At 43.8% G+C, this 26,487-nt stretch overlaps 1 protein-coding gene across 1 annotated transcript in view; it reads left to right on the top strand.

Annotated features, from left to right (window-relative positions):
* The window catches only part of LOC146341881 (vomeronasal type-2 receptor 26-like), a 33,599-nt gene extending 12,790 nt beyond the window's left edge, over positions 1–20,809 (top strand). Inside the window, exons 2-8 of the mRNA XM_084807725.1 lie at positions 2,327–2,356; positions 3,531–3,643; positions 5,861–6,152; positions 12,693–12,914; positions 14,092–14,169; positions 15,302–15,428; positions 19,911–20,809. Of these exons, the coding sequence (XP_084663851.1) occupies positions 2,327–2,356; positions 3,531–3,643; positions 5,861–6,152; positions 12,693–12,914; positions 14,092–14,169; positions 15,302–15,428; positions 19,911–20,809 (1,761 nt within the window). The remainder of the gene's footprint in view (positions 1–2,326; positions 2,357–3,530; positions 3,644–5,860; positions 6,153–12,692; positions 12,915–14,091; positions 14,170–15,301; positions 15,429–19,910) is intronic.
* Positions 20,810–26,487: the final 5,678 nt, after the last annotated feature.

Raw genomic sequence — 26,487 nt, 5'->3', positions numbered from 1 at the left:
AATCAATCAATCAATAAATAAATATTATAATTATTGGACTCAAGGTTTTGGAGACAATACTGAAATATCACTTTGGATATAACTATGGTCATCAGGTTTTAGTTTCCCCCTAAATATTTGAGAAAATTGCTTTAAAAAAGAAAATGTATGCCATGTATTAAGAACTAATTTTGGAGTCTGTAGAACTGCCTTGATTAGATGATTAAGGGTGCAATCCTATGCATGTTTAGACAGAAGAAAGTCCTACAATTCTCAGCATGGCTGGCTGGGGAATGCTGGGAGTTGTAGGACTTTCTTCTGTCTAAACATGCATAGGATTGCACCCTAAGTTTCATTAGTTGTCTCCTCATTGAGTTTAACAGTCTATTTAAGTGCTGCACCTGGTCTGGGGTTCCTTGGTGGATCACATAAGCTCCATCCTGTCATGTTCCCCAGCCTTGACCATCCCCTCTGGCTCCAAAGAGGACTCAGAGGCAGAGGAAACTCCCTCCATTAACCCAACCCCTGCTATGTCAGGGCCTTCCAGGCCAGAAAACATGGCTCTATCTGATTCCTCAGATGCAGAGGACGCTACCCATTGCAGCCTTCACCGCCCCCACCCTGAAGGAGTCAGTGGCTACAAAATCAGGCCGTACCCTTTTAAGAAATAAACTGCTTCTCTGAAGGAGCAGGGCTAACTGCATGTCTAGAGCTGCTGGCCTTTCTAAGGCTTCGGAAAACCTTTGACTGTTGATGAGTCAACAGCTCTACTTGACTGAGTGTCAGCTAACTTTGAGCTGCCCAAGATCCTGAAAGACCCTGCCTGGTCTAATCTTGCCTTGATATATTCAGTGGATGGGATCGGGATGGGATGGGTGAGACTTGCCTTGACTCCGCTTTCTTGCACATTCCCTGCTTCGTTGATTTTGGTGCCTCTGGGTGCCTTGAACTGAGCGGGACTGATCCTAATTCGGGAAAAGTGGATGACAGTGGCTGTGCTGGCTGGCAATGATGGGAGTTGCAGTCTAACACATCTGGACTGCAGCAGGTTGGGGAAGGCTGCTGTAAAAAGAGAGAGAAGTATGTGGCCCTCAGTTGCTCATCATCAGTTTTACACAACCCTAGAGTCACCTCTGCATATCATATTCTCCATCCTGTCCACATAGTTTATCTGCTTTGGGAGAATAGGAAGTTCACTGGCACTTTCTGCCTCGTTAGGGAGGATGTGGTGTTGAGGTTTCTGAACCTTAGCTCATGGTTTTCCTGCTTTTGGGTGCTTGGTTGAAAACTGTATATCATCATCATCAACCATAGGTTTTTTGTTTATTGAATTTCTTGACTTTGTGTAACATTTATTTATTTATTTATTTATTTATCATATGGCACATTCACATCACGTTACAATAAAAATATAGAGCATAATAAATATGAAATATAAAATACAGACAGGAAGATTACAAACGTATGTCTCGGTTACAGATATAGTTTTTTGCTTCAGTTGTCACAGCCAGGAAATCAGCAAAGTCTCCACTGTAGGCTCAGTTTTGACACTCTGTCACTATGTGTTGGATAGTTTGTTTTTCAGCCCTGCAGTCACAATTTGGTGATGTTGTTTTGCCCCATTTGTAAAGGGCATCTGCACATCTACCACGACCTGTGCAAATTCGGTTCAAGGTTGTCCATATCGCACGGGGCTGGTCAAATCCAGGTGTTTTTTCCCAGATGCAAGGCAAGCTTCGGCATTAAAACATAACAGACTGATATTATACAGTTGACAACCAAGCCGGTGGCAGACAGGACATTGTACCATGTCAACATTTAATATGAAATCAAAGTGGGTTATGACATATGACCCATTTTTGAATTAATAAATGAGCCCAGAAGTTACATTCTCTCTGACTTACAACTTGATGATACTCATTGGACCTTTTCAGTAGCCAGTATCATAAGGTAAAAGCTTTTAAAGTGTACCCCATGAGAAGGAACCATTTTGCCTTTGGTGTCTGTGTTTGGAGACTGCTTGAATAAGAGTTGAACCAGAATTTAGAAACCCTGGTTGATCTGCTAGGTTCTATGGCATGTGCCACCTTTATTCTCACAAAACCCTGTGAGGTAGGTTACACTGAAAGTCTACCACTGGCCCAAAGGAATCCAGTGATCTCCTCCTCCTCCTTCCCTTCAATGCAATGTAAGCCAAATGGAAGGTTGTATGCCAAATGCCACATTTATCCTCAACGTTTTATAATCACAACAACCTTGTGGGGTAGATTAGGCTGAGAGTCTATGAATCACTTTAGACAGGGGGAGGGTTTTTGCTCTTTGCTTTAAACTGATCTTTCTCCCTCAGACTTCCACCAATAGTTCTGAAATGTTCAGGGTATGTAAAAACAACACTTCCTAAAATTTCAGGAAGATTGGTCAAATTGTTTTGATTCTATGAAGGTTAGAATGACTCACCCCCATCACCTCTTATAAAGGCAGCATACTCATTTTACTGACCACCTTAGCTATAACCGCAATGATGGTGGTGGCTATAATCTAACCACTGTACCTTATTTCCTTCAGTAGAACCCAAGGAGTCCTCCCAGCTTTTACTGAGTTCTGTTTGGTGGACTGTTTCGCATGCTGATGGGGAGGTAGAATTTGCTGGGAAATCAGAGTGTGAGGAGAATCTTCCTCATATACAAGTATCCCAGCAGAATTCTCCTCCCTTTCTCAGCAAATGCAGTCCCTGCAACAACTAATTATCTTCTGTGTTCTTTCAAGGTATGGAAGCAGTGGGAAGGATATATGTGTGTGTGTACACACACACACACACACAATCTGGAGAGATGTCATCTTCAAGACTTATCTATCTGTCTATATCTATCTCTTCATGATACCATCTCTCCAGAACATACTCTCAAGAGGGCTGGTCTTATGATACACACACAGAGATTTTCACTTTAGTTCCAAACCAAGGTATCTCTGGTGCCTTTTCTTTTTCATTCATTTTGTCATATTGTCATTACAAGTCCAAATGTTCCATCTTCTCCAACCAAGTTGTAATGAAAAATTCAGTTCAGACGTGGCAAACATGTTTTGTTCTGCAATCCCACAGGGAAACTCCAGATTTGAACTGGTGATTACCACCCCTTTAATTATCAGAAGGGGTATAATTAGCTTTGTTCCTTGTCAGAATCCCTGTGGACTTGCAGTGGTCACTAGCAAAACTAGACAGTCTCTGATGGATGGCATAACTATACCCTCTAATAATGAGAGCTGAAGCTAGGGACAGGTAAGGATCCACCAGTATGATCACTGATCTATTTGAAGTTTAGACTCCAGGGTTGAAGCATATCAACAGACTACAGGGCTATTTAAGTCATGCCATTTTAGTCGAAGAGATTCTAAAGATATTGTTGTAGATGGAAATAGGGGAATTTATTATGGAAGGAAGATTTGTATATAGGATGATGGTATTATCAGTCTTTCTACTTCCTCATATAGTAGTATGCAGGGCTCATATTGTTAAATGCAGTGCCCGTTATCCACACTCTCCACTTCACAAGTATAATCAGAGAGGGGAATTCATCCTTGGTGGCATTGCTTCTCACAGCTTCATCATCTCCAGTTCAGTAAACTTCACTGAAGAACCACCACCTGCATTGTCTGAAGAGCTTATGTAAGAAGTTAATCTTTCAAACCTGGCAATTTCTTCTTGTTCCATCACCAGAGAGATTGATCCTAGCAGCTTTAAGGTCAGAAGGATCGCTTATTGGATTAGGTTGTAGAAAACGTTAATATAGTTAGAGATGAAAGAGATGGGATGTGCGAAATCTGTGGTCAGGATCTCCAGCAGGCTTTTAAAAAGGTTAATAGCAGCCATGGGGCCACAGCAGGGGGAGAAAGGGTTAATGCTTTACCCTGCACTGCTTTCCTATACTCCTCCTGGAGCTGCTATTTCCCCTGCAGAATAAAACATTCAAACACTCAAATAAAATGAGTATGGGAAATAGTGCCAGGAAAAGAATTAAAACCTTCTTCCCTCAAGTAAGGCTCAGATGTTTCATAAGGCAATACAGGACATTGCTGGTCCCAGGAACTCCAACCTCCCCATCTGGAATTTGGCAGAAAACCCAAGGAAAAGTGTGGGTGCATGAAGGGTAAGTTATAAGCAAGCACAATTTGCGATATCATACAACATCATTATTGATCGCAGGGCACATCTGTTAAAGTATCATCAGCCTTAGCTTCCAGTTTCCTGACTTTGTGGTCCTTGAGCCAACATAAGATAGCCTTAACTCTGGTCTTAAGATGGCAGATTTTTTTTTAAAAAAAAATCAAATGTGTTACGTAATCTCTTGCAGTCAAATGTGTTACATAACATTTTGGAATTGTTTTGATAATATAGTTTTGTTTAGTACACTGTGGTCTGAAAGGTATAGTCTCTTTTATATTCTGGCTATCTATATTATAAAAGAATTAATCTGCAGGATTTTATTATGATCATACTCTCCGTAGAAATGTCTTTTAATGTAAGCAGTTCACTAGTGTTAAATAACTTGTGGCATAGTTGCATATGGGTTGGGTTATTGCAATGCACTCTACATGGGGCTACCTTTGAAGAGTGTTCAGAATCTTCAACTGGTCCAGAATGTGGCTGCAAGTGTGTTAATTCATGGGATCACACAACACTTATCCCACAACAGCTGCACTGCATTTTGTTTCTGGGGGCAAGTCAACGTGTTGCTAATTACCTTTAAAGCCCTAAATAGATTGGATCTAGGTTAACTAAAAGATTGCATACTTGGCTGCCTGCCTGGTGGAAAGGTGCTTCTCCACCTAGGGTGAAAGCACAGTTGGCTATGACAACATGCAGGGCTTCCTCTGTGGTGGTGTGGCACCCAAACCCTGGAATACCTTGTCCTATGGAAGTCAGATGGACCCTTGTTCAACTATCTTCCACCAGCTAGTAAATACAAATTCAGATGAACACAGTAACTGTTCTGCCTGCCTCCATTGTATTTTGCTTGACATTGTGATTTTATGTCGATACAGTGATTTTAATTTGTTATAAACCCTGCTGAGCAATACATATGCATTCAAAAGGTGGAGCAGAAATGTTTTCATATCAGTCGATCAGATCTGAAAGTGAACACTGATGTTGTTTAGTTGTGTAGCTTAACCTCAGGGGAAGGATTGCCTCAATAAACGTTGGTATATAAATACTGTAATAAATAATAGTAGGGTGATGCAGAGCATAGTGGTGTTACACTTACTATCTTCCCATTTACCAGGGAGGAAATCCCATTGAAGTCAATGAGACTGCTGAAAAGGCATGGTTCGGATTACACTGCAAATGGTGTTGAAGAGAGTACCTTAGACTAAGAGCATTTCTGCATGAGGCTTTTATTGCATGCTCATGATTAGTCACTCACGGAAGTTTGTGGGTCCTTTACACAATGTCATCAACCTCTGGGGCATCTCCCGCACTTTCTGAGCTTCGTTCCACTTTTAAAAGATCAGAGATAATGCATTATTTAAATGTAAAATCTACTTTACTTGCTATGTGAAATTGTGCAGTTCTGCTTTAACCACAGTGCCATCTAATGTCTGTACAATGAAACATATAGAACTTGCCAAGAAAGACAGCCCTGAAAAAACAGCATGTGTCAGCACGCGTAAGGAGCCAATCGTAATCCCGCAAAGAATCTGGAATCAGAAGCCCTGGTAAATTGTGAGATAAAAAGCCTCGTCTGGTGAAGCCCTAAAGCTTGCCTCAAGAAATGGGGTATAGAAATAGTGAAATAAATAATACTGAAGACAATTCATAAAGTGGTATAGCACATTTACAAAGTGTAGAGCGTTCTTCTGATACTGGATGCAACTCTCATTCCAGTATGGTGCCTAATCATTACCAGCATATCCTTGCCATGGTATTTGCTGTAAAGGAGATCAATGAAAACCCTCAGATCTTACCCAATGTTACACTGGGCTTCTGCATCTATGACAGCTATTTCAATGCACAGAGGACCTATCATGCTACAATGCTACTTATGTCAGCACTGGAGAGATTTGTCCCCAACTACATATGTGACATGGAGAAAAATCTGGTGGCTGTTATTGGGGGAATGGACTCTGAAACCTCCCTTCATGTGGCAACTATCTTGGATATCTACAAGATTCCACAGGTGGGAAGTGTGTCCCTCTGTTTCTGTGGAATATGGGACTTTATAATATGTTCTTTGTCCTTCCAGATGAATTTGAAGTAATCAGATGGACTTTATATTTCATTTTAATGTCAGATCCAGGCTATGAAACAGAATTTGGATGAAATATACTTATGAATGAGAGAGAGGAAGAACATACACATTTAGGCTGTCTGTTTTCACATGAGTATCCATGGCACTGAAAAACAAAAGCACCTCCATAGAATAATTGAAGCTTAATCTTGTCTTCAGTATTTATTTCAAGACAGAGGTCCTCTTGGTCATTTGTAAGGCACAGGGAATAAAGATTCAACCTGTGTTTGATGAGGCCAGGCCTGCCATCAGCAGTCAGCATGGGTAGGCAGTTTCTGAAGGCCCAAGAGGCTCTGAAGGACCCATATCTGCTACTGCTGTCACTGCTGCCACCACCACTGCCCCATCCTATCCTCCTCCTCTCTTGCCCACCTGGTCAGCCCTACAGGCAAACGGAAGTGCTGTGGCTGAGCCTGCAAGTCCTGCAGTACCCCATTTTAAAAGCAATCTGAACAAATTATACACTGCTGGGGGTGGGGTGGGGGCTCAGCCAATGAAGGCACAGGAACAACTTCAGGACTGCCTTGTGCCCTCATTGGCTGCATTTTCCCCAAGGCAGTGTCTGATTGGTTCAGACTGCTGCTACTCAAACCATAACTCTCTCTCTCTCACACACACACACACACACACACACACACACACAGCTTTTAGAATTACACATGGGGACAGGCTCGGCCAGCCGGGTGCCACGGTCAAACAGCACTGGCCATCAGAGGATGCCAAGGCTGAGGAGACAAGCTACGAGAGCCACCACCGCACCAGATTTTAAGAAAAGGGAGGGAGGGAGGCAAGCTTTGGTGGTGGGGGCAGTGGTGGTGGAGGTGGGGGTGAGCAGGCAGGCAGGCAGGCGGGGGGCTTTGGTTGATCAGATGGCAGGTGGGGGGGCTTATGGATGGGGGGCTTTTGCTGGTGAGCAAGTGGTAGGAGGCTTTGGTGGACAGGGGTCACAGCAGTGGCATGTGCAGCAATCCCATCAGCAATGCTGTGCCAGGGGCCTGATGGAACGTGGCCTTGGCCCTGGATGGGACTATACTTACCTTGAAAACTCAGGTTCACAGCTTGGGTGCACTTGAATGTACAGAATCCATCCTGAAATTGGATGTCCAGATTTTGGTGGTGCACAGTTAAGGCTAGTGTGCCATCAGAACCCATTCCTGCAGGTGTCAGATCTTGCCACTGTGACACATACGTTAGTTACTTCCTGTTTGGACTAATATGTGAGCTGCCACTGAAAAGTCTTTGGAAAACTTCAGTTCATCTAGAAGGCTGCAACCAGGCTATTGACTGGGGTGGGTTTAAAGGTGCACTAAATAAATAAAGAAATAAATAAATATTGTGGCAACCATTTCATGGGCTACCAATTTGTTTCCTGGATTCGAAAGGATGGTTGCGGCCTATGAAGCCTTATATGATTTTGAAGCAGGCTGTTAGAAAGAGTATATTCTCTCATATAAGCCTGCCTGATCTTTAAGTTCCTTCGGAAAGGCCCTTCTCTCTGTCCCACCATCACTGGAGGCATGTTTTTTAAGAAGATGAGAGAAGGCCTTCTTGGTGGCTGCTTCCAGCCGGGTTCAAATACTCTCTTCCAGGGAAGATAGCATCTCCATTTTTGCTGTTCTTCTGCTGGCAGATGAAATCGTCTTTATTCAGGCAGGACTTCGGTTTCTCAGGTCACCTGTTGCTGAAGTAGGTTTTGATCCGTTCATTTCTTTTTTATTGATGTGTTTTAATAGATGTGTTTTTAATTTATATTTTTAAGTGACATGTTTTAGGTATTATCATTCTGTATTATCTGTATTTTATTGTTAGCTACCTTGAGTGCTATTTTTAGTGGCCCTGACAATTGATATAGTGGTTAATGAGTTGTGACCACATTATTCTGTAGTGCAGTTCTCCCATCAACCTGGAACCCACTTGGTAGCTTTCAGCATGCTACTTTTGTCTCAGGCTCAGACTCCTAAATGTAGCAAGGAATTAATATAGATTGCTTATTTTACATGGTTGTTTTAAAGTTTCCATAAATAATGAATGTCAAGGATGTTGAATATTTGGAAGTGATAAATACATATTATTTTCTGTCTTCCACTCCTTCACATCTCTCTCAGCTCATATACGGCTCTGCTCCAGTGCTGAATGATAAACCTCCAGGTCTTTCCTTTTACAAGATGACCCCTAAGGAAGCCCTTCAATATGTGGGTATTCTCTCTTTGCTTCTGCATTTCAGGTGGACATGGATTGGAGTCATTGTTATGGATACTGACAACGGAGAAAGATTTGTGCATGCTGTGCTTCCATTGTTTTCCCAGGGTGGTGTCTGTTTCGCTATTGTAGAGAGGATCCCCATATTATTTCTTACAATCAGATTTACAGACTGGCTTCATCAGATTGCAAAAATACATGATGAAGTCATGGGCAGCACAGCCAATATATTGGTGGTGAATGGAGAATCTTACACCATGGCATTTTGGAGGTGGTTCTCCTATATATCAGAACTAATGGATGTAAAACAGAAACCAAAAGGTAAAGTGTGGATAATTACCTTCCCGATGGAACTTGCTTCAATGTTCCATCAAAGGACCTGGGATATAGAAATAATCCATGGTGCTCTGTCCTTCTCAATTCACTCTAATGATCTAGCAGGATTCAAGTCATTTGTTGAGAGCAGAAACCCTTACAACATGGAAGAAGATGGCTTTATCAGGGACTTCTGGCAACAGGCATTTGGCTGTGTATTTGCACATCGAGTTGTGGGCATGATGACTGGGAATATCTGCACTGGAAATGAGAAGCTCAACAGCCTTCCTGGGCCTTTGTTTGAAATGACCATAACTGGCCACAGCTATAGTATCTACAATGCTGTCTATGCTGTGTCCCATGCATTACATGCCATGTCCTCATTGAGACTCAAACATAAAGTAATGGTAGACAGAGGGAAACTGAAGCCTTCCAATCAACTGTTGTGGCAGGTAATAAACTCAAATGAGAGAGAGAGAGAGAATTTTATTCTGTCAGCCTGTTCTGGCTGTTCCTTTGGTAATTGCCACTTTTCAGCTGAGGCTTCCATCCTTGGTCATGAATCAGTGGAATAATTTTTCCAGTCATTGAGTTGGATCTAGATTTAGTCACACATAATCAATGAAATCAATGGGACATGTAAGTCATGAGGAGCTGAAGTCTCATTGATTTCAGTGGACCTACTCTAAGTGTGACTAAGCCTGGCTACAACCCCTAAGCTTCAACTGGCCCAAATTAGGGCAACAAGATTGTTGACAAGGGCTGCTTGATGTTGTCATTACGAGTGCTTTAGACAATGTCATAACCCCCCAGTCATAGCCCCCCAGTTTTGCTCCTGTCTTTTAAAAGCACTTTGACAGGTTTTTCTGGAGTGGGGAAAATCTGGAATGTTTTTGCATCATGAAACAAAGTGCTAATTCCCACTGGTGTGGTTGCATTATTCTGCTATACCATAGCATCACCTAGAGGTTAAGTAGCAGAAAGTGCAGAAAGGTGGGAAAAGAAAATAGCTTTATGTAGAGATCCAATCTTAATCCTACAACAAATCCAGAAGTAGATAAAGCAGATTAACCTTGATTAGAAAAGCTCATGCTCATATTATGCCAGGGCTCTGTAATCTGCACTGGTTTCCAGTCCATTTCTGGAACCAGTTCAAAGTTCTGGTGTTATTAACGTTTAAAGCCCTAAATTTCTTGGGGCCACATTACCTGAATGATCATATATTTGCCCAGACACTAAGATTATTTTCAGAGGGCCTTCTCTGGGTGCCCCCACCAACTGAAGTGAAGCAGATAGCTACTAAGGGGGGGGGGGGTTCAGTCATGGCACTCTCCCCAGAGAAGCTTGCCTGGTTCCTATACTATGTTCTTCTTGGTGCTGCGTGAAGTCCCTTTTATTTGCTCATGCTTTTTATTGTTTCAGCTATGTTTTAAAATATTTCATTGGGTTTCTAGACCTAAATACAGCTGTTTAAATGGACATCGTATTCCAGATGCAGCCTGATCAGCACATTCTAGAATACAGCTATTAGTCTCATGATGCTATCCTTCTGTTTAAATAGACTGTTTAAGATTGTATTAGTATTTTTAGGAGCCACATCACATTGCTGCTTTATGATCAACTAAGACACCTAGGCCTCATCTACACAAGCCTTTTACTCTGGGGAGGCTGCGCGTCGAAGTCCCTCAGGATAGATGACACAGTCGCCACTTCACAACCATCCGTCGTTTTCTCCCGGAAACGGCAGATTTCCAAGGAGGTGTTTTGCTGTGATGTTTTTCATTAGCTGCGGGTTTCCTGCAGTAGCGAGCCATCCCATCTGTGTCTTCCCCAAATGGACTTTGCATTTTGTGGTGGGTGTGTTGTAGGCGTGCATAGTGCTTGCGTCACTCTGTGACACCCCTTTACTCCCCCATCCCTTCACAGCTGTGCAGTTACAGAGGCATTGAGAGGCGTTTTCATCTATTTAATCACACTTTAACACATTTTTGCAGCTTTGTATCTTTGCAATGGTTGTTTTGGGCTCAGTGGCCAAGGGCTGGGAGGGTCCTGGGGAAAGACCAGCTTCACTCCGGCCACCATTTCGGAGCGATGGGTAGGCATGTACCACTCATGCAAACCATCACAAGAGTACCAGGCTGGGGAACTGACAAACAGATGGGGTGGAAATTAAGGGACATAGAACACCCACTTTTTACCTTAGGAGGGATGGAAAGACACAACAGAACCCATAAAATACAAAACAGATACTGCAATGTCGCACCCCCACACTCATGGGACTGCACAGCTGTGCATCAAAGTATAATGGCAAAAAAAGAGGGCACAGAAGAGTCTGTTAGGGGAGTGTGCAGTAAATCACGAGTGTATACCCCAGAACCTAATTCGAAGCTGCAATGCTGTGCAGTTGCGATGGGGTGGGGGGTGAAAGTAGGACCATGTAGATGGGGCGCAAGATCATTGCCAGATCTATTGCTGTCAAGCCAGGTCTTCTTCATGCTGTACTTGTGTCTTCGGATCTTGGAACCTAAAATGGGACTTTCGTTTTACATTTACATCCCCTTCTTGATTTCTGCCCAGTGTTCCAGCCTGTCAAAATTGTTTTGAATCTTGATTGCATCTTCTGTATTGTTTGCTAACCCTCCCACATTTGCATTATCTGCCAATCTGATAAGTGCTCTCTCTACATCCTCTTTCAAGTCATTGATACAAAATATTTAACAGCACAGGGCCTTAGAAAGACCTGTGACACTCCACTCGAGGCCTCCATTCAGGTTGATGCAGAGCTTATGAGCACTCACTGATACAGTAGTTCAACCAGATGCAGATCCAAAGCTGAGGTGAAGGTTTCTATTGTGGGATGAGCTACCTAGAGAGATTCGTCTGGCCCCTATGTTGTAGTCCTTCCAGTGCCAGGTGAAGACATGTTTCTTCTCCCAGTATTTTAGCATTTTAGCTTCCTAGGGGGTGTCTCCACCAGTGATTTACTCTAAGCTAGCTGTGTGTTGAGGTTGTTAGGGATACATGATGTTGTGGCCATCCAGCAGCCACCCTAGAGCTTATCAGGGAAAAACCAGATTTCCTGAGACTGCTTAAAGACTGATTCTTTCTCCTTAAGTTGGGTTCTCCTTCGTATTGTTGCTGTGTGCCCTAACCCCCACATTTACCTCAGGGATGCTAGCCCTGCCCAGGAGTGTGCCTTTCTTTCACCATGACCCCAGTCAAGGGGTGTTTCCTGTCCCTGCATAAACCAGTTAGTGTCTACTCAGAAGTAACTCCCATTGTGCTCAATGAGACTTGTCCCCTGAATGCCCACAGCAGAATTTACAGAAATTCAACTGAAATGGCACAGTTTAAAGCACATTCTCTAAATGCTCTAAGGCATGATCTCGAGGCTCCAATTCTCCCTTGTTTAGTTTATTGCCACAAGAAGCCAAACAGTATTTTGTTGCGCTTTATCTAATGTAAAAGTTTAATGATTATAGGAGCAATCCTGCTTTCCCTAGACAGTGTCCTTGAGCATCCCTGTTCTGTCCTTAATCTGAGAGCATGTGTATGTTTGTATGAAGAGAGGAAAAAAAAGGATACTTCAAATGGAATGGAATTGAAAATGACCATTTAATTATAGAAAGGTCACGCCTTAGCTAGGTGCAGATATTTATATAAATAGGTCCAAATGATTCAGCTAATGACATGAAGGCCATGGGAGTAAGGATTTGTTTGTTTGTTTGTTTTTGTCCCCATCAGGACAAAAGGAGCCCTAGGGGGAAAAAAAATGACACCCCCCACACCATATTATTATTATTATTATTATTATTATTATTATTATTATTCCTGAGCATTTTTATCTGTAGATTCATCACATTCCTTTTCACATGTGGCCTTTCCTCATATCTTTCCTTTCTGTTTCCAATCCAGTTCCATCACTTCCTGAGAGCAATCTCATTTAACAACAGTGCTGGGAACAAGATTTCCTTTGATGGGGAGTTAGCAACTGGATTTGACGTGATCAACTGGATCATTTCCTCAAACCAATCCTTTCATAGAGTGAAAGTTGGGAGGGTGGATCCTGACGGTCCTCAAAAGCAAACATTCACCATCAATGAGGATACCATCACATGGCACAGGTGGTTTGACCAGGTGGGTTGCAGTTGTGGGAAGTTTAGAAAGTCTTCCAATTCTAAATGACCATTGAGCCTCTAACCTGGTGTGCAAACGTATTATCACTGAAGAAATGCTCAGACCATATTTAACCACCTCTCCTCTTTCTTCTCCTTCTCCTCCTTCTTCATGTTGTTGTTGTTGTTATTATTATTGCCCTTCAAAATAGGACAAAGTATGAACTAATGTAACAAATGAGGCCCCATCAAAGTGACATACTTGAAGAGGTTATTTAAAATTGTTTAAAATATATTATTTTAAATATGTATCAAAGCACAATCAATGTTCTTGAACATTCAAACAAACTCTGTCTAGAGGGTTGCATATGTGTGAGAGGGAGGGAGGGAATACATAGCACCAACCTATGTACATCTAGCTTTCATACTCTGCATCATCACATCTGTTGCCCTCTACACATGAGGGTGATTATCTGAAGATGAGAACCTCCTCTCTTCATTGTGTCTCTGCACATGAGCCAGAATGCTAGAAAATCCACATTCTGGCTCACATCGAGAGCCCCCATGGAGGCTGTCCTCTTCAGACAGTCAGCCTTCATGCATAGAAGACAACAGATGTGACAGTGGAGAGGGTTGGGGCTGGAGTTCCCCCACCTTATGTGTTGTAGAAACATGCCTCCAGGAATGCCTGAACACAGCATTTGAATCCACCAGTTTTACACACAGTACAACTCAGTAATTTTCAAAGAGCCTCTTCCACCTTCCATTGTGTACTGGACGGTCTGGACCACTAGTCCTCTTTCAGGTACACCCATGGAATAATGATATATCTATAGGTGTTTCTTCTGGCAGCTTCACCTAAACAAAGTTAACTTGAAAGTCAGATTGAGATTGCAGTCTTTAACTAAACACAGTGCCCCCATCTACATGGAAATGGTTTCAGAAGTGTTTTCTGGTTATATCCAGATTTTCATGAAATTGCTTTGGTCCATCAGTGCCACATGAAGCAAGAAAAATGGAATATACACTATCTAAAAGACCCCGCATTCATGGGTCAATTGGCACTTGAAACTGCCACACTTCATCGTTGACTGGTTGGAGAGTCCAGTGAGTAGAACTGAATGTCATCAACTGTGTGGGTGCTGCTCAGCAAATAAAAGATACTTGTTCCCCACCCTTTTCAATGCTCCTCTGCTCAGGAAAGTGTAATGGAAGAGTTGAATTATGTCCCGCAGTTTACCCCATACCTCTCCCCTCACATCCACCAGGACTGTGAAGTACCAGTGTTGAAGCCTCCTTTCTACACAGAAATGACAGTCAAGCTCTAACCCACCCCCAAAGCACTGAAACCATGTAATTGAGAAATAGTGCAAATTAAAAGTACACAGGAAAGGCAAGCAGCAAAATAGCGCTACTGCATAATATTAAAGGTGAAAGGTGTCCCCAACCAGTCGTGTCCGACTCTAGGGTGCGGTGCTCATCCCCGTTTCTAAGCCGAAGAGCCAGCGCTGTCTGAAGACGCTTCCGTGGTCATGTGGCCGGCATGACTGAACACCGAGGTGCACGGAACGCTGTTACCTTTCCCGCCGAGGCGGTACCTATTTATCTACTTGCAATTTCTTGCTTTTGAACTGCTAGGTTGGCAGGAGCTGGGACTGAAGACGGGAGCTCACTCCGTCACGCAGCACTTGGGTCTCGAACTGCTGTCCTTCCAGTCTGCAGTTCAGCATCTTAACCACTAAGCCATCACGGCCCTAATATACAGCATAATATTACTAAATGGGAAAAGAAGCCTGTGTCCAAAGCGGCTACTGCCAATGGGGGCAACAAAATGAATGGTGGGGGGAGGGATGGCCCCACCCCTTGACCAGGTCACAGCCAGGTCACAGACACATCACTAGGCACACCCAGTATGCAGGATTTAATTTGGCGGAATGGGGTACACTGCAGTGAAACCACACAGGAGCTACATTTGAGGAAAAAAGTCGCACTAAAACAACACTGCGAAAATGCACCTTTTTGAGAGGGAACCTGTATGGTTGCTGCAGAGTGGCAACAACGTCATGTGTAATGACTGCGAAAATGAACCTTTTTGAGAGGAAAGCTGTGTAGTTGCTCAGCAGTGGCAACAACGTCATGTGTAATGAATGACCCTGATGTGCTCTCGCTTTGCACTAAATTACCCGTGTAGATTGGCCCAGTGCAAACAAAAGTTTATTAACAACATTTTTGCACTTTACAAGACAAGTAATAACACAACAATTTGCAGCAATAGTACTGCAGTAGAGGATGAAGCCACAACATTATTTATTTATTTGCTACTTCAGAAATATATGAAAAGGTCTCAGAATCCTAAGTATTCCAAACTCATTATTCTTAATAGTATGACCTCTCTTATTTATGGATTAGGCCCAGCCACTTTCTGTATGTACTGAGAGTTGCTATCCTGGTTACAGCAAGAACATGAAGGAAGGGGAGCCATTTTGCTGCTATTATTGCATCCCTTGTCCAAAAGGGAAGATTTCAGACCAAAAAGGTAGGACATATATTATTCAGATGTATCAAACAGGTTGGCTGTAATCAAGTACAATATTGACATACAATCATGCATGCATCAAGGCTACTTTCTTCAGTGTTTGAACCATGATGGAGGGATTGGTAGAGGTAGCCTGGAGAGGAAGTTCATGGGAAATAAAAAAATCCATATATCTCTGCATGTATCCTAATTTGCTACAGGTGGTGAGCAGTACATTGAATAAGAAGTCTGTGATCTTTTCTTTTACGCCTTTGCTATTATTTTTTATGCCTTTGTCAGATTGGCATTTGACTATTTCATTGACATTTGACTATTACTTTACATCTGCATGACCTTGAAATTTGTTTAGATAGTTCAACTAGGGATGGGTGAATCTGTCTATTTCTGGTCCTTTTTATTTTTATTTATTTATTACATTTATTTCCCACCTTTCTACTAAAAATACTGCTCAAAAACATTCATATGCTTTTACTCATAATTGTGTCCCATTTTTGCATTATTCCACAATTTCAAAAAAGTCCTCTCAAAATATGCATTTAAATATGCTTTGTTTTCTCAAAATGTGTCTAAATATGTATTCCTTCTCAGTCAAAATACACATTTAAATCTATTTTCTTTCATAATACATATTGAAGTGCCTGGTTTGATGAACTGCCAAGAATTGTGTCATAACATGCAGAGGTATGAAATCTTGTGGACAGCTAAATTCTGTCTCAGACATTAATCTGAGAGGTGTAAATGTCACCTCATATAGGAATTTACTAATACTGAATTTATCAAGAATCCCTAACTCTAAAAGCTGACTCATTAATAAGAGTTGGATATGAGACATACAAATGTCCACTGACATTTTCCGTTCTGAGATTTATTTTATTTCATTTTATTTTTAATTTGTAAATGGCACCTCAACTACAAAGAAGCCCAGTCTGGTTTACAATATTTTATAAAAGAACAAACACCATATAGTTACACATACACACACACGCAAATAATGTTTCATATTTTTATTTTATTTATTTATTTATTTCTATACTTCCCAATACCCAAAGCTCTCTGGGCGGTTCACAAAAATTAAAACCAAACAACACACAATAAAACAATTTAAAATATATAAAACATTAAAACCACAATATAACAATACAACCACAATAAAACCTAGCAGCAGTGCAGGAGTTTAAAATACAGATTTAAAACAGCAAAGATAAAAATTTAAAAAGCTAAAATGCTAAAATGCCTGGGAAAATAAAAAGGTCTTCACCCGGCGCCGAAAGGAATACAATGTAGGCGCCAGGCGATCCTCACTAGGGAGCTCATTCCAGAGCCGGGGTGCCACAGCAGAAAAAGCCCTCCTCCTAGTAGCCACCCGCCTCACTTCCTTTGGTAGGGGCTCATGGAGAAGGGCTGCTGATGATGATCTTAAGGTCCAGGCAGGCACATATGGGAGGAGGCGATCCTTCAGGTAACCTGGCCCCAAGCTGTTAAGGGCTTTAAATGTTAACACCAGCACTTTGAATCAGGCCTGGAAATGGACTGGCAGCCAGTGCAGCTGGAAAAGTACTGGCATAATATGAGCTCTCAGGCCAGTCCCTGTTAACAATCTTGCTGCCCTATTTTGGACCAGCTGAAGTTTCCGGACCGTTTTCAAAGGCAGCCCCACGTATAACACATTGCAGTAATCCAGACGAGAAGTTATCAGAGCATGGATAGCTGTAGCTAGGCTATCTCTGTCCAGATAAGGGCGTAGTTGGTATACCAGCCTAAACTGATAAAAAGTGCTCCGTGCCACTGAGTTCACCTGTGCCTCAAGTGACAGTTCTGGATCCAAGAGCACCCCCAAACTATGAACGTGATCCTTTAGGGGGAGTGCAACCCCCTCCAGAACAGGTTGAATATCACCTAGCCGGGCAGACGAACCACCCACTAACAGTACCTCCGTCTGGTCTGGATTGAGTTTCAGTTTATTAGCCCTCATCCAGTCCATTACCGTGCCCAGGCCCTGCTTCAGAACAGCCACTGCCTCACCTGGATTTGATGAGAAAGAGAGGTAGAGCTGGGTGTCATCTGCATATTGATGGCACCTCAGCCCACACCTCCGGATAACCTCCCCCAGCAGTTTCATGTAGATGTTAAACAGCATGGGGGATAAAATAGAGCCCTGTGGAACCCCATGGCACAATTGCCATGGCACAGAGCAATAATCCCCCAGCACCACCTTCTGGAATCGGCCATCCAAGTAGGAGCGGAACCACTGTAGTGCAGTGCCTCCAACTCCCAACCCAGACAACCTATCCAGAAGGATACCATGGTCGATGGTATCGAAAGCCACTGAGAGGTCCAGGAGAATCAACAGGGTCGCACTCCCCCTGTCCCTCTCCCGGCAGAGGTCATCCCACAGGGCGACCAAGGCAGTTTCCATTCCAAAACCAGGCCTGAAGCCTGATTGAAATGGATCTAGACAATCCATTTCATTCAAGAGTGCCTGGAGCTGTCCTACAACCACCCGCTCAAGCACCTTGCCCAGGAAAGGGACGTTGGCCACTGGCCTATAATTGTTAACATCCTCTGGGTCCAGGTTAGGCTTTTTCAGGAGTGGTCTAATTACCTCCTCTTTTCATTGCCCTCAGCTCAGGTGTATACCAAGGAGCTGGCCGGGCTCTGCTCAGAGGGAGAGGGCGCTTGGGCGCGATTGTGTCAACTGCCCGAGTCATCTCTGCATTCCACAGAGTGACCTGGGCTTCGACAGGAGCACCAGCCATACCAGCAGGAAAATCCCCCAGAGCCCTCTGGAATCCATCGGAATCCATTAATCTCCGGGGGTGGACCATTTTAATAGGTCCCCCACCCTTGCAGAGGGGGAAGGCCGCCAGGAGTCTAAACCTCAGCAGGAAGTGATCTGACCATGACAAAGGGACAGATGTTAATTCCTCCACTTTCAGATCACCATCCTCCTGCCCAGTTGAGAAAACCAGATCAAGCGTGTGTCCTTTTATATGCGTTGGGCCGAAGACATGTTGGGACAGCCCCCTGGTTGTCATGGCAGCCATGAAGTCCTTATCCACCCCGAATACAGCGGCCTCGGCATGGAAGTTGAGATCCCCCAGGACCATCATCCTAGGGGTCCTCAACACCAAGTCCGAGACCACCTCCGTCAGCTCAGGCCGGGAGTCTGATGGGCAGCGGGGTTGGCGGTACACCAACAGAATCCCTAATCTGTCCCGGGTACCCAACATAAGGTACAAACACTCAAGATCTGCACTCGAATGAGCAGGAAGCCTGGAGAGGGAGATGGAATTCCTATAGACCACGGCAACCCCCCCTCCCCGACCCTCAAGTCGGTGTTGGTGCTGCACCGGGTACCCAGGAGGGCACAGCTGGGAGAGAGTGACCCCTCCCAGTTCCCCCACCCAGGTCTCAGTAATACATGCCAGGTCAGCCCCCTCATCCACAATCAAATCATGGATGAGGGAAATTTTATTTTGGGCTGACCTGGCATTCAGCAGCAGCAGCACCAGGCCCAAGGGCAGACTGGTAAGGCTGCCAGGAACCATCAGGTTGGGGGAAGAACCAGAAGAGGGGACAGCTGTAAGGTGTCTAGCCCCTCTTCTCCTCAGCTGGCCTGTTAATCCCCCAACGCCATACCTCCCCCTGCCCGTGACCACCATTATGGTGGCACCTCCCCAACCCCCTGAGTTGCCCAATAGTCCTCCCAGGCACATATTAAAATGTTAGGATATAAAATGCACAACAGTTTAAAAGAATATAAAAGATAAAAGAGATAAAAGAGAACAGCAGCTAAGAAGGAGCAGATAAAGTCCACGTTTGCCCCTTTCCCCTCTTTAAAGCTGCTGCCCTCTGCTGCTGCTATTTGCTGCTGGTATTGTGGCTGCTGGTGTCTCTGGAGAGGCAGGTGGGTAGGTGTTCAGATCCTACGCGACTCCAAGTGCGATGCTAAGTGCTCTTTCCCGAGCAGCCTCTGGCAGCCCCGCCTAAAGCACCTGTTGGCGGGGGCAGAAGCAGGCTCAGGATCCATCTGGTGCAGCTGCTGGCAGGTCCTCCTTCCCCCAGGCTCCTTCCAGCCTCTGGCAGCCCCGCCTTAAGTACCTTAAGTATTTTTAATTGTGATTGGAATGAATACTGATTGCACTCTCTACTGGTTGATTTCTGGCTGATGTGCAGTAGATCAACAAGGGTCTCTAAACTATTCCAATCCCCCCCCATGACATTTTCCCTCAGTCAATATTGCACATCTGACTTGGTTATCTGAGAGGAGCGTGGCTCTGTCATTTTCAATCCCAGTCTTGTTAAGAACCCGGTACATGTTTTCTGTACAACTTTAATTGTTTAATTAAATTGTTTTATATTCATAACATGACTATTATTGTTTTAATGGAGAAAAATATCTGTGTGAGACAAAGAATAATAGGATATCAATGAGAGGTATGGCATGTTTTTGACATTAAGCTCAAATCTCTGCTTTTTCAGACATGAATGACTGTGCTAACTGTGCGGATGGACACTATCCAAACAAAGAGCAAGACTTGTGTATTCCCAAGTATACAAGCTTCCTGTCTTATGAAGAACCTTTGGGGCTCAGTTTAGCCTTTATTGCTTTTTCCTTTTTTTTGAAAACAGCTCTGGTGCTAGCAACATTTATGAAACACCACAACACTCCCATCGTCAAAGCCAACAACCGGAGCCTCACTTACACACTCCTCATCTCCCTCCTGCTCTGCTTCCTTTGTGCATTGCTATTCATTGGCCGACCTGAGAAGGCAACATGTCTCCTCCGCCAAACTACCTTTGGCACCATCTTCTCTGTAGCTGTTTCTTGTGTGCTGGCAAAAACCATCACAGTTGTTCTGGCTTTTATGGCCACTAGGCCACAATCCAGGATGAGGAAATGGGTTGGGAAAAGACTGGCCAACTACATTGTTCTTTCCTGCGCCCTTATTCAAGCAGGTGTTTGCACTGCGTGGCTGGCTAGCTTTCCCCCTTTCCCAGACGTAGACTTGAACTCAATGGCTGAACAAATTTTATTAGAATGTAATGAGGGGTCTGATGCTATGTTTTACTGTGTCCTGGGCTACATGGGTTTCCTGGCAATGGTGAGTTTCACAGTGGCTTTCCTTGCCAGGAAGCTGCCTGACAGTTTCAATGAAGCCAAGTTCATCACTTTCAGTATGTTGGTCTTTTGTAGTGTTTGGTTATCCTTTGTTCCAACCTACCTGAGCACCAAGGGAAAATACATGGTTGCTGTGGAGATCTTTTCTATGTTGGCTTCCAGTGCTGGGCTGCTGGGTTGCATCTTTTCCCCCAAATGTTACATAATTGTGTTGAGGCCTGAGTTGAACAACAGGGAGCAGATAGTACGAAAAAAGTAATGCTATAGGTGTGCAACCCAGAGGAGTGCCCACATGCACAAATGCAATTTCTCTGAGATTTTCTCATTAGCAGCTCCCCAAAACAAATCTTCCTCAAAGTTCTACAAGTATTTTTCTGTTGTAGAATTTTGTCTGAACCCTGAATCAAGACTCATGAGAAGAGATGTCAGTCCTATGTATATTATATACATTTTTTCCCAGTTGTTTGCACCTTATTAAACTGCAAGGTCTCTTTGGAGAGGAAAAAAACAGTATTGCACCCTGCTGGAATCTAAGAATGGGCCCTAGACTAGGGCCAAACTACACATTGCATTAATTGGATAGTACATTTCCACACGTGATAGATTTATTTACTTCAGTGTAACTGTGTGTGACCCCAATTTGGATCAGGTGCACCATGCACCAGAATAGGAGGATTAAAACTTGCCCTGCCCATTCCCCTCCCCCAAATTCTGGGGGGGGGGTTAAAAAAGAGGGGGGAAAGCCTCTGTTCATGAAAATGTGTACCTTTGAAACATGTTCACAAACACACTTTAATCAATGGGAAAATAATGCATACATTTCAAAGATGCACACAATTGAAGTGTATATTTGGGGAAAATACACATGAAAAATATGCACTAATTTTCACGGGAAAAAGAAAAAAAAGTGTGTAATGTGATATGGGCACAAAGCAGAATGAGCTTTGAGATAGAATTTCGAGAAGTTAGATGAGCTTAAGATTTGAATATTTCTAAAGCTAGATATATTCCTAATTAGTTTACCATTCTACTAAGCATATGAAAGATGTTTGAAAATAAATTGAAGTATGACCAGTTGAACCTATACACCAAATTGTGGTAGTGTGAAGTGTTCCTGTTCCTTTTCAGGGGTTTCAGCCAGGCTCTGCCTCAGTCGTCTTTTGTACAATGTTGGAGCCTAGTCAACCTGTTTAGTCTGAATTTACACTAGGGTAGGAGGAACAGAGAGTTCTAGCTTTGATCCTATGTCCTTACCTCTTATGTCTCACACTAGATGCACCCCTTATTAGCCTGGGTGTTTTGAGATTTGCTATTTATATAGAATGCTTAGATTCCTGCTAACTCTCACTCTGACAATCCCATTTTACACTACATCTATAGTTTTCACTTCAGCTATTTCCCAATCTCTGATTTTCCCAAAATGTATGTGGCTTCTTGCTGTCATTGTCCATCATCTCTTCTGCTTTCTATGTAAATGACCTTGGCTTGGCCTGAGTATCTTATATTAAACTACAGTCTCTCTCTTTTTGCCCAGTTTTATTTCATGTCAGCTTTGCTTGTCAGATTTATGCGGGAAATTTGTTTTCATGGAGGGTGAATGAAAAACTCTTTCTTCAAATTTGGTAACTCAATACAGAACTAGCCTGTCATCTCACACTTTGGGTCTAAAGGGGAAGATTAATAATCTGTATTGAATGTAAGTCCCTAAAACCTTCAACAGTAGCCTGAGGCCTGTCATTGCTGTCTCAGAGAAAAACAAAATCCACTTACTTTACACGTGTTGTTCTAAGGATTGCTGACATAGTAAATGTGATGTGCTTTAAACAATGGAAATTGTTATACAACTGTTGTTTTTGGTGTTGTCTCCTCCTTCTCCCCTCTGTTAGATAAAAATAGTCCTTGCTTTCGGTTTAGAAGGAAAGGATGCTAGGCAGGCAGCAGTGGATCCAACACTATTTTATTGAAACGTTTTGCAAAACGGGTGCAGAGCAGTCTGGACCTTGAGACACGTGTGCAAAAGCCTTTTATACCATATTGCTTCTATTGTTCTTACCAGTAACCAATGAAACAGTTAGTACATCGGCTCACCAAGTCAATAGCCAATAAACAGTCAGTATCAGCTTACCAAACTGTTAGTCATGAGCACGTCAGTATGATTTTCTTTTTGCTCTGCCTACATTTTTCGCCACTCGGGCTTTTATGTAACTTGAGACGCCAACAGTTACGGAGTCTCTTTTTCTAACAATTCCCTCCTTTAAGTCTTTATTCATGTCTTAAAGCGTTTAAAACGGAGCCTCTTTATTGGTACAATAAAGCAAGAGCATCTGTTTTGACAGAGCGGTTTTTATCAATCGCTGGGATAAGCCTTTAACACAGGGGATAATGCAACAACCAAATAACACTATAACTCTTATCATCACTACAAGCGAAATAAGGATTGAGGCTGCTAGGTGTTTCCATTTTCCAAACCATCTCTCTAACTAGGCAGTCACGGGGTTGTTAATTCCTGAATTCTTGGCTAATTCTTCAGACAAGGCGGTGAGGCCCTGCAAAGCCCTTGTTACCGTGCCATCTGGGGCAGTGTTGTTAGGGATGAAGGTGCAACACCGTCTACCTAGCATGACACAAACCCCTCCTTTTTCTGCTAACATATCAAGAACACGCCGATTTTTCCAAGCCATTTGGCTGGTGGCATCTAGTTGCTCAGCCAATCTCTTTATAGCATCACGGGTATAGTTTATTGAGAGTCTGGCACTTTTTTTTTTTTTTTTCCCCCATGCGTTAGGGTGCTGGAACAAACGGATCACACAGGTGAGGAGGGAAGGAGTGTCCCATCCCAGTGGAAAGGGCAGCACCTTTGCTACAGATCTCCCTGTGGCACAAACAAAACAGTCAGACTTATTTAAAGACTTGGCTGTATACTTTATCTACTCTAATCACACATTATCAGTTTCCTCTGTTATTGGGATCTCTAACCTGGTTCTCCAGGGACGCCTCTCTTTCTCAGGGATCTGTACTAGAAGTGGTCTGAGGGCTGTAGGTGTGACATTTCGGGGTTTTATTTTAAAGCTGTCAAGCCCAAGTCCTTGAGGTATCACCATCTATGTTAATATTTTTTGACTAACGTTACCAACACCACCCACAATACTTGCTTTATATTACAAGTTTTTTGTAATTCGATCCCGAGCTTCTCCTAGATGTTGTGACTTGTATATTACAGGTGATTGTGGCTCCTGGATGGCTTCTTCGCCTGTGTCCTTGGCAGCTTCCGGAGGGGTGCCAGGGAGCAAAGGACTGTTGCCCGTGTCCTTCTGTTCTTTCCAGGTGACAGAAGGAAGCAAGGGTCGCCTAAATGGCTTTATCTGGCTGCAATGTGTCCATTTGCTAGAACCCACAAGCTTTATACACGAGTGGCTGGTTGGTCTCACCAAATAAGGCCCCTCCCACCCTTCCTTTAAAGCTTCTTTATTCCACTTTTTCAGCAACACCTCGTCTCCTGTCTGGAAGTGATGGATAGGTGCATCTAACGGCAGTCTCTGTAATGGAACGGAATAAGCTCGTAGCTGTGAAAGAACAGACTGTAGAGAAGTCAACTGATCCCTTAGCATCTGATTACCCACCTCCCACTTGACTTCCTCCCTCCTTCCGCAGTGTACCCGAGGAGGGAACCCAAACATCAGTTCGAAGGGGGACAATTTTATGTCCTATCTTGGCATCCTTCGAAGCTTCGTTAAAGCTATTGGCAGAGCCTCAACTCAAGTGAGCTTCACCCCTCGTTGGAGTTTGGTTAAAGTCTCCTTGAGGCTCCGATTGATTCTTTCAACCTGTCCACTTGCCTGGGGCCTCCAGGGGCAATGTAAATGCCACTCTACTCCCAGAGCTTGTGCCATCCCCCGTGTAATAACTGAGGTGAAATGTGAGCCCTGATCGGAGTCTATAACTTCGGGCAGGGAGAACCGGGGCACCACCTCCTGTAACAATTTAGCAACAACAGTTTTAGCTTGGCAGTTCCTACATGGAAATGCTTCTACCCACCCCGTCATTTGACATACTATTACAAGCAAATACCTGTAACCCCTACATGGTGGCATCTCAGCAAAATCAATCTGTGCCCTCTGGAAAGGATAGTAGGCCTATGGTCGCCCTCCTTTTGGAGGAGGGGGTGCCCTGGGAGGGTTGGTTTTCTGGCAGACTTTATAGGTTACAGCCAGTCGGTGGGCACATACAGTTATGCTAGGGGAGACAAACAGCCTCTTACAATAGTCAATCTTGGCTGATGCTCCAGGGTGTCAAGAGAATGGTGAACTTGTTTTAGAATAACCCTCTGCAGGGTCTGTGGAAGAAGCAGTCTTCCATCTGTCATCTGGATCCATCTGTCATCGCCGGGACTTATTCCGTGTTCTTGTGCCATCCGTAACTCAGCAGGGGAGTATGTGGGGCGCTCTTTTCTTTTGGGTAGAATGAGGAATGTTCTTTGGATTCCCTCTCTGGCTGCTCTTTTTGCGGCCTCATCTGCTTTCTGGTTTCCCTGTCTCCATTTTTCCTCTTTTTCTTTCCCATGGGCTCGGACGTGGACAACAGCTACTTGTGAGGGTAGCTGGAGGGCATCCAGAAGATCCACTATTAGGCCGCTATTAGCCACTGGAGATCTGCTTGCTGTAAGGAATCCCTTCTCTTTCTACAGTTGCCCATGAGCATGCACAACAGCGAAGGCATTTTTGCTATCGGTATACTCGCTTCCTTTTGCTTGCCTGCAGGGCTCTTGTTAAGGCTACCAACTTAGCGGATTGGGCGGAGAAATGAGGAGGCATCCTTTCCTCGTGCACATTCTCATCTAGAGTAACGAGGGCCGCTCCTGTGTAGCGCCTTCCATCTAGCATATAGCTAGACCCATTTACAAACATCTCTGGCTCCCTCTATTGGTTCATCCTCAAGGTCCGGTCGGCCTTTGGTGTCTAGGTCTAATACTTCAAGGCAGTCATGATCTGGGAGTCCTGATCCGTTTGTGCCCAGTAATGTTGGCAGTAGTGTGGCGATATTAAAGCTAGAGCAAGCCTTAAAAGTGAGGTTTTCGTTTGTTAGTAAACCTATTTCATATCGGGAATGCCGGGCTGGGTTGAGAAATTTGCTTCCTCCTCCTGATCCCAAAATTTGTGGCACTCCATGCGGCACCCAAACTTCAATGGGTCCTCCCATTGTCATTTTCTCGGCTTCGGTACAGATCAGAGCTGTTGCCGCTACTGCTCTTATGCAACTTGGCTATCTTTATGCTACGACATCTAGGACTTTGGAATAATATCCCACTGGTCTCTAAGAGGGCCTTTTTCGCTGGCAAAGCACTTCTCAAGCTATGCCCTTATTTTCATGCACATAAAGTCTAAATGGCCGGCTGGGATTTGGTATGGCCAGTGCGGGTGGTGACACAAGAGCAGCTTTAAGACTGAGGAAAGACTTATTCATTCTTTCTGCAGCGCCTCATGCAGCGGCCGCGCTGTTTCCCCATAGTTTGCTATCCATAGTTGGCAGAATCTGGTCAACTCCAGGTAGGCCCTCAATTCGTGGGGGGACTTAGGGACAGGAGTGTCACGGATGACTTCGACTCTTTCTTGCCCTAGGCTCCGAGTCCCTTTAGTTAAGTGGTGGCCTAGGAATTTTACAGTTGGTTGGGCCAACTGTACTTTTTCTTTTGACACTTTATAACCCCCCCTAGATGGTTGACTCTGTTTTCTATTAGGCTCCAGTCCTTGGTGGCCTCTGGGGTGGATTTTTCTGCAACCTTTAAAAGGGCCATTTGGTAGTTACTACTCTGCTGTTTAGTGAGCTGTATCTCCATCCTTCCGTCAGGAGTAAAAGCAATCTCAATTTGGAGTTTAGTCAATGAGTCCCTCCCTAGCAATGCCACCGGACAGGAGGGGGTACAGACAAATGCATGTTCTA

The sequence above is a fragment of the Heloderma suspectum genome, chromosome 6 (assembly GCF_057233095.1).
Source record: "Heloderma suspectum isolate Gila_16-S chromosome 6, 16-S_ref, whole genome shotgun sequence".
NCBI classification, from domain to species: domain Eukaryota; kingdom Metazoa; phylum Chordata; class Lepidosauria; order Squamata; family Helodermatidae; genus Heloderma; species Heloderma suspectum.
This window is presented reverse-complemented; position numbering and strand designations above follow the sequence as displayed.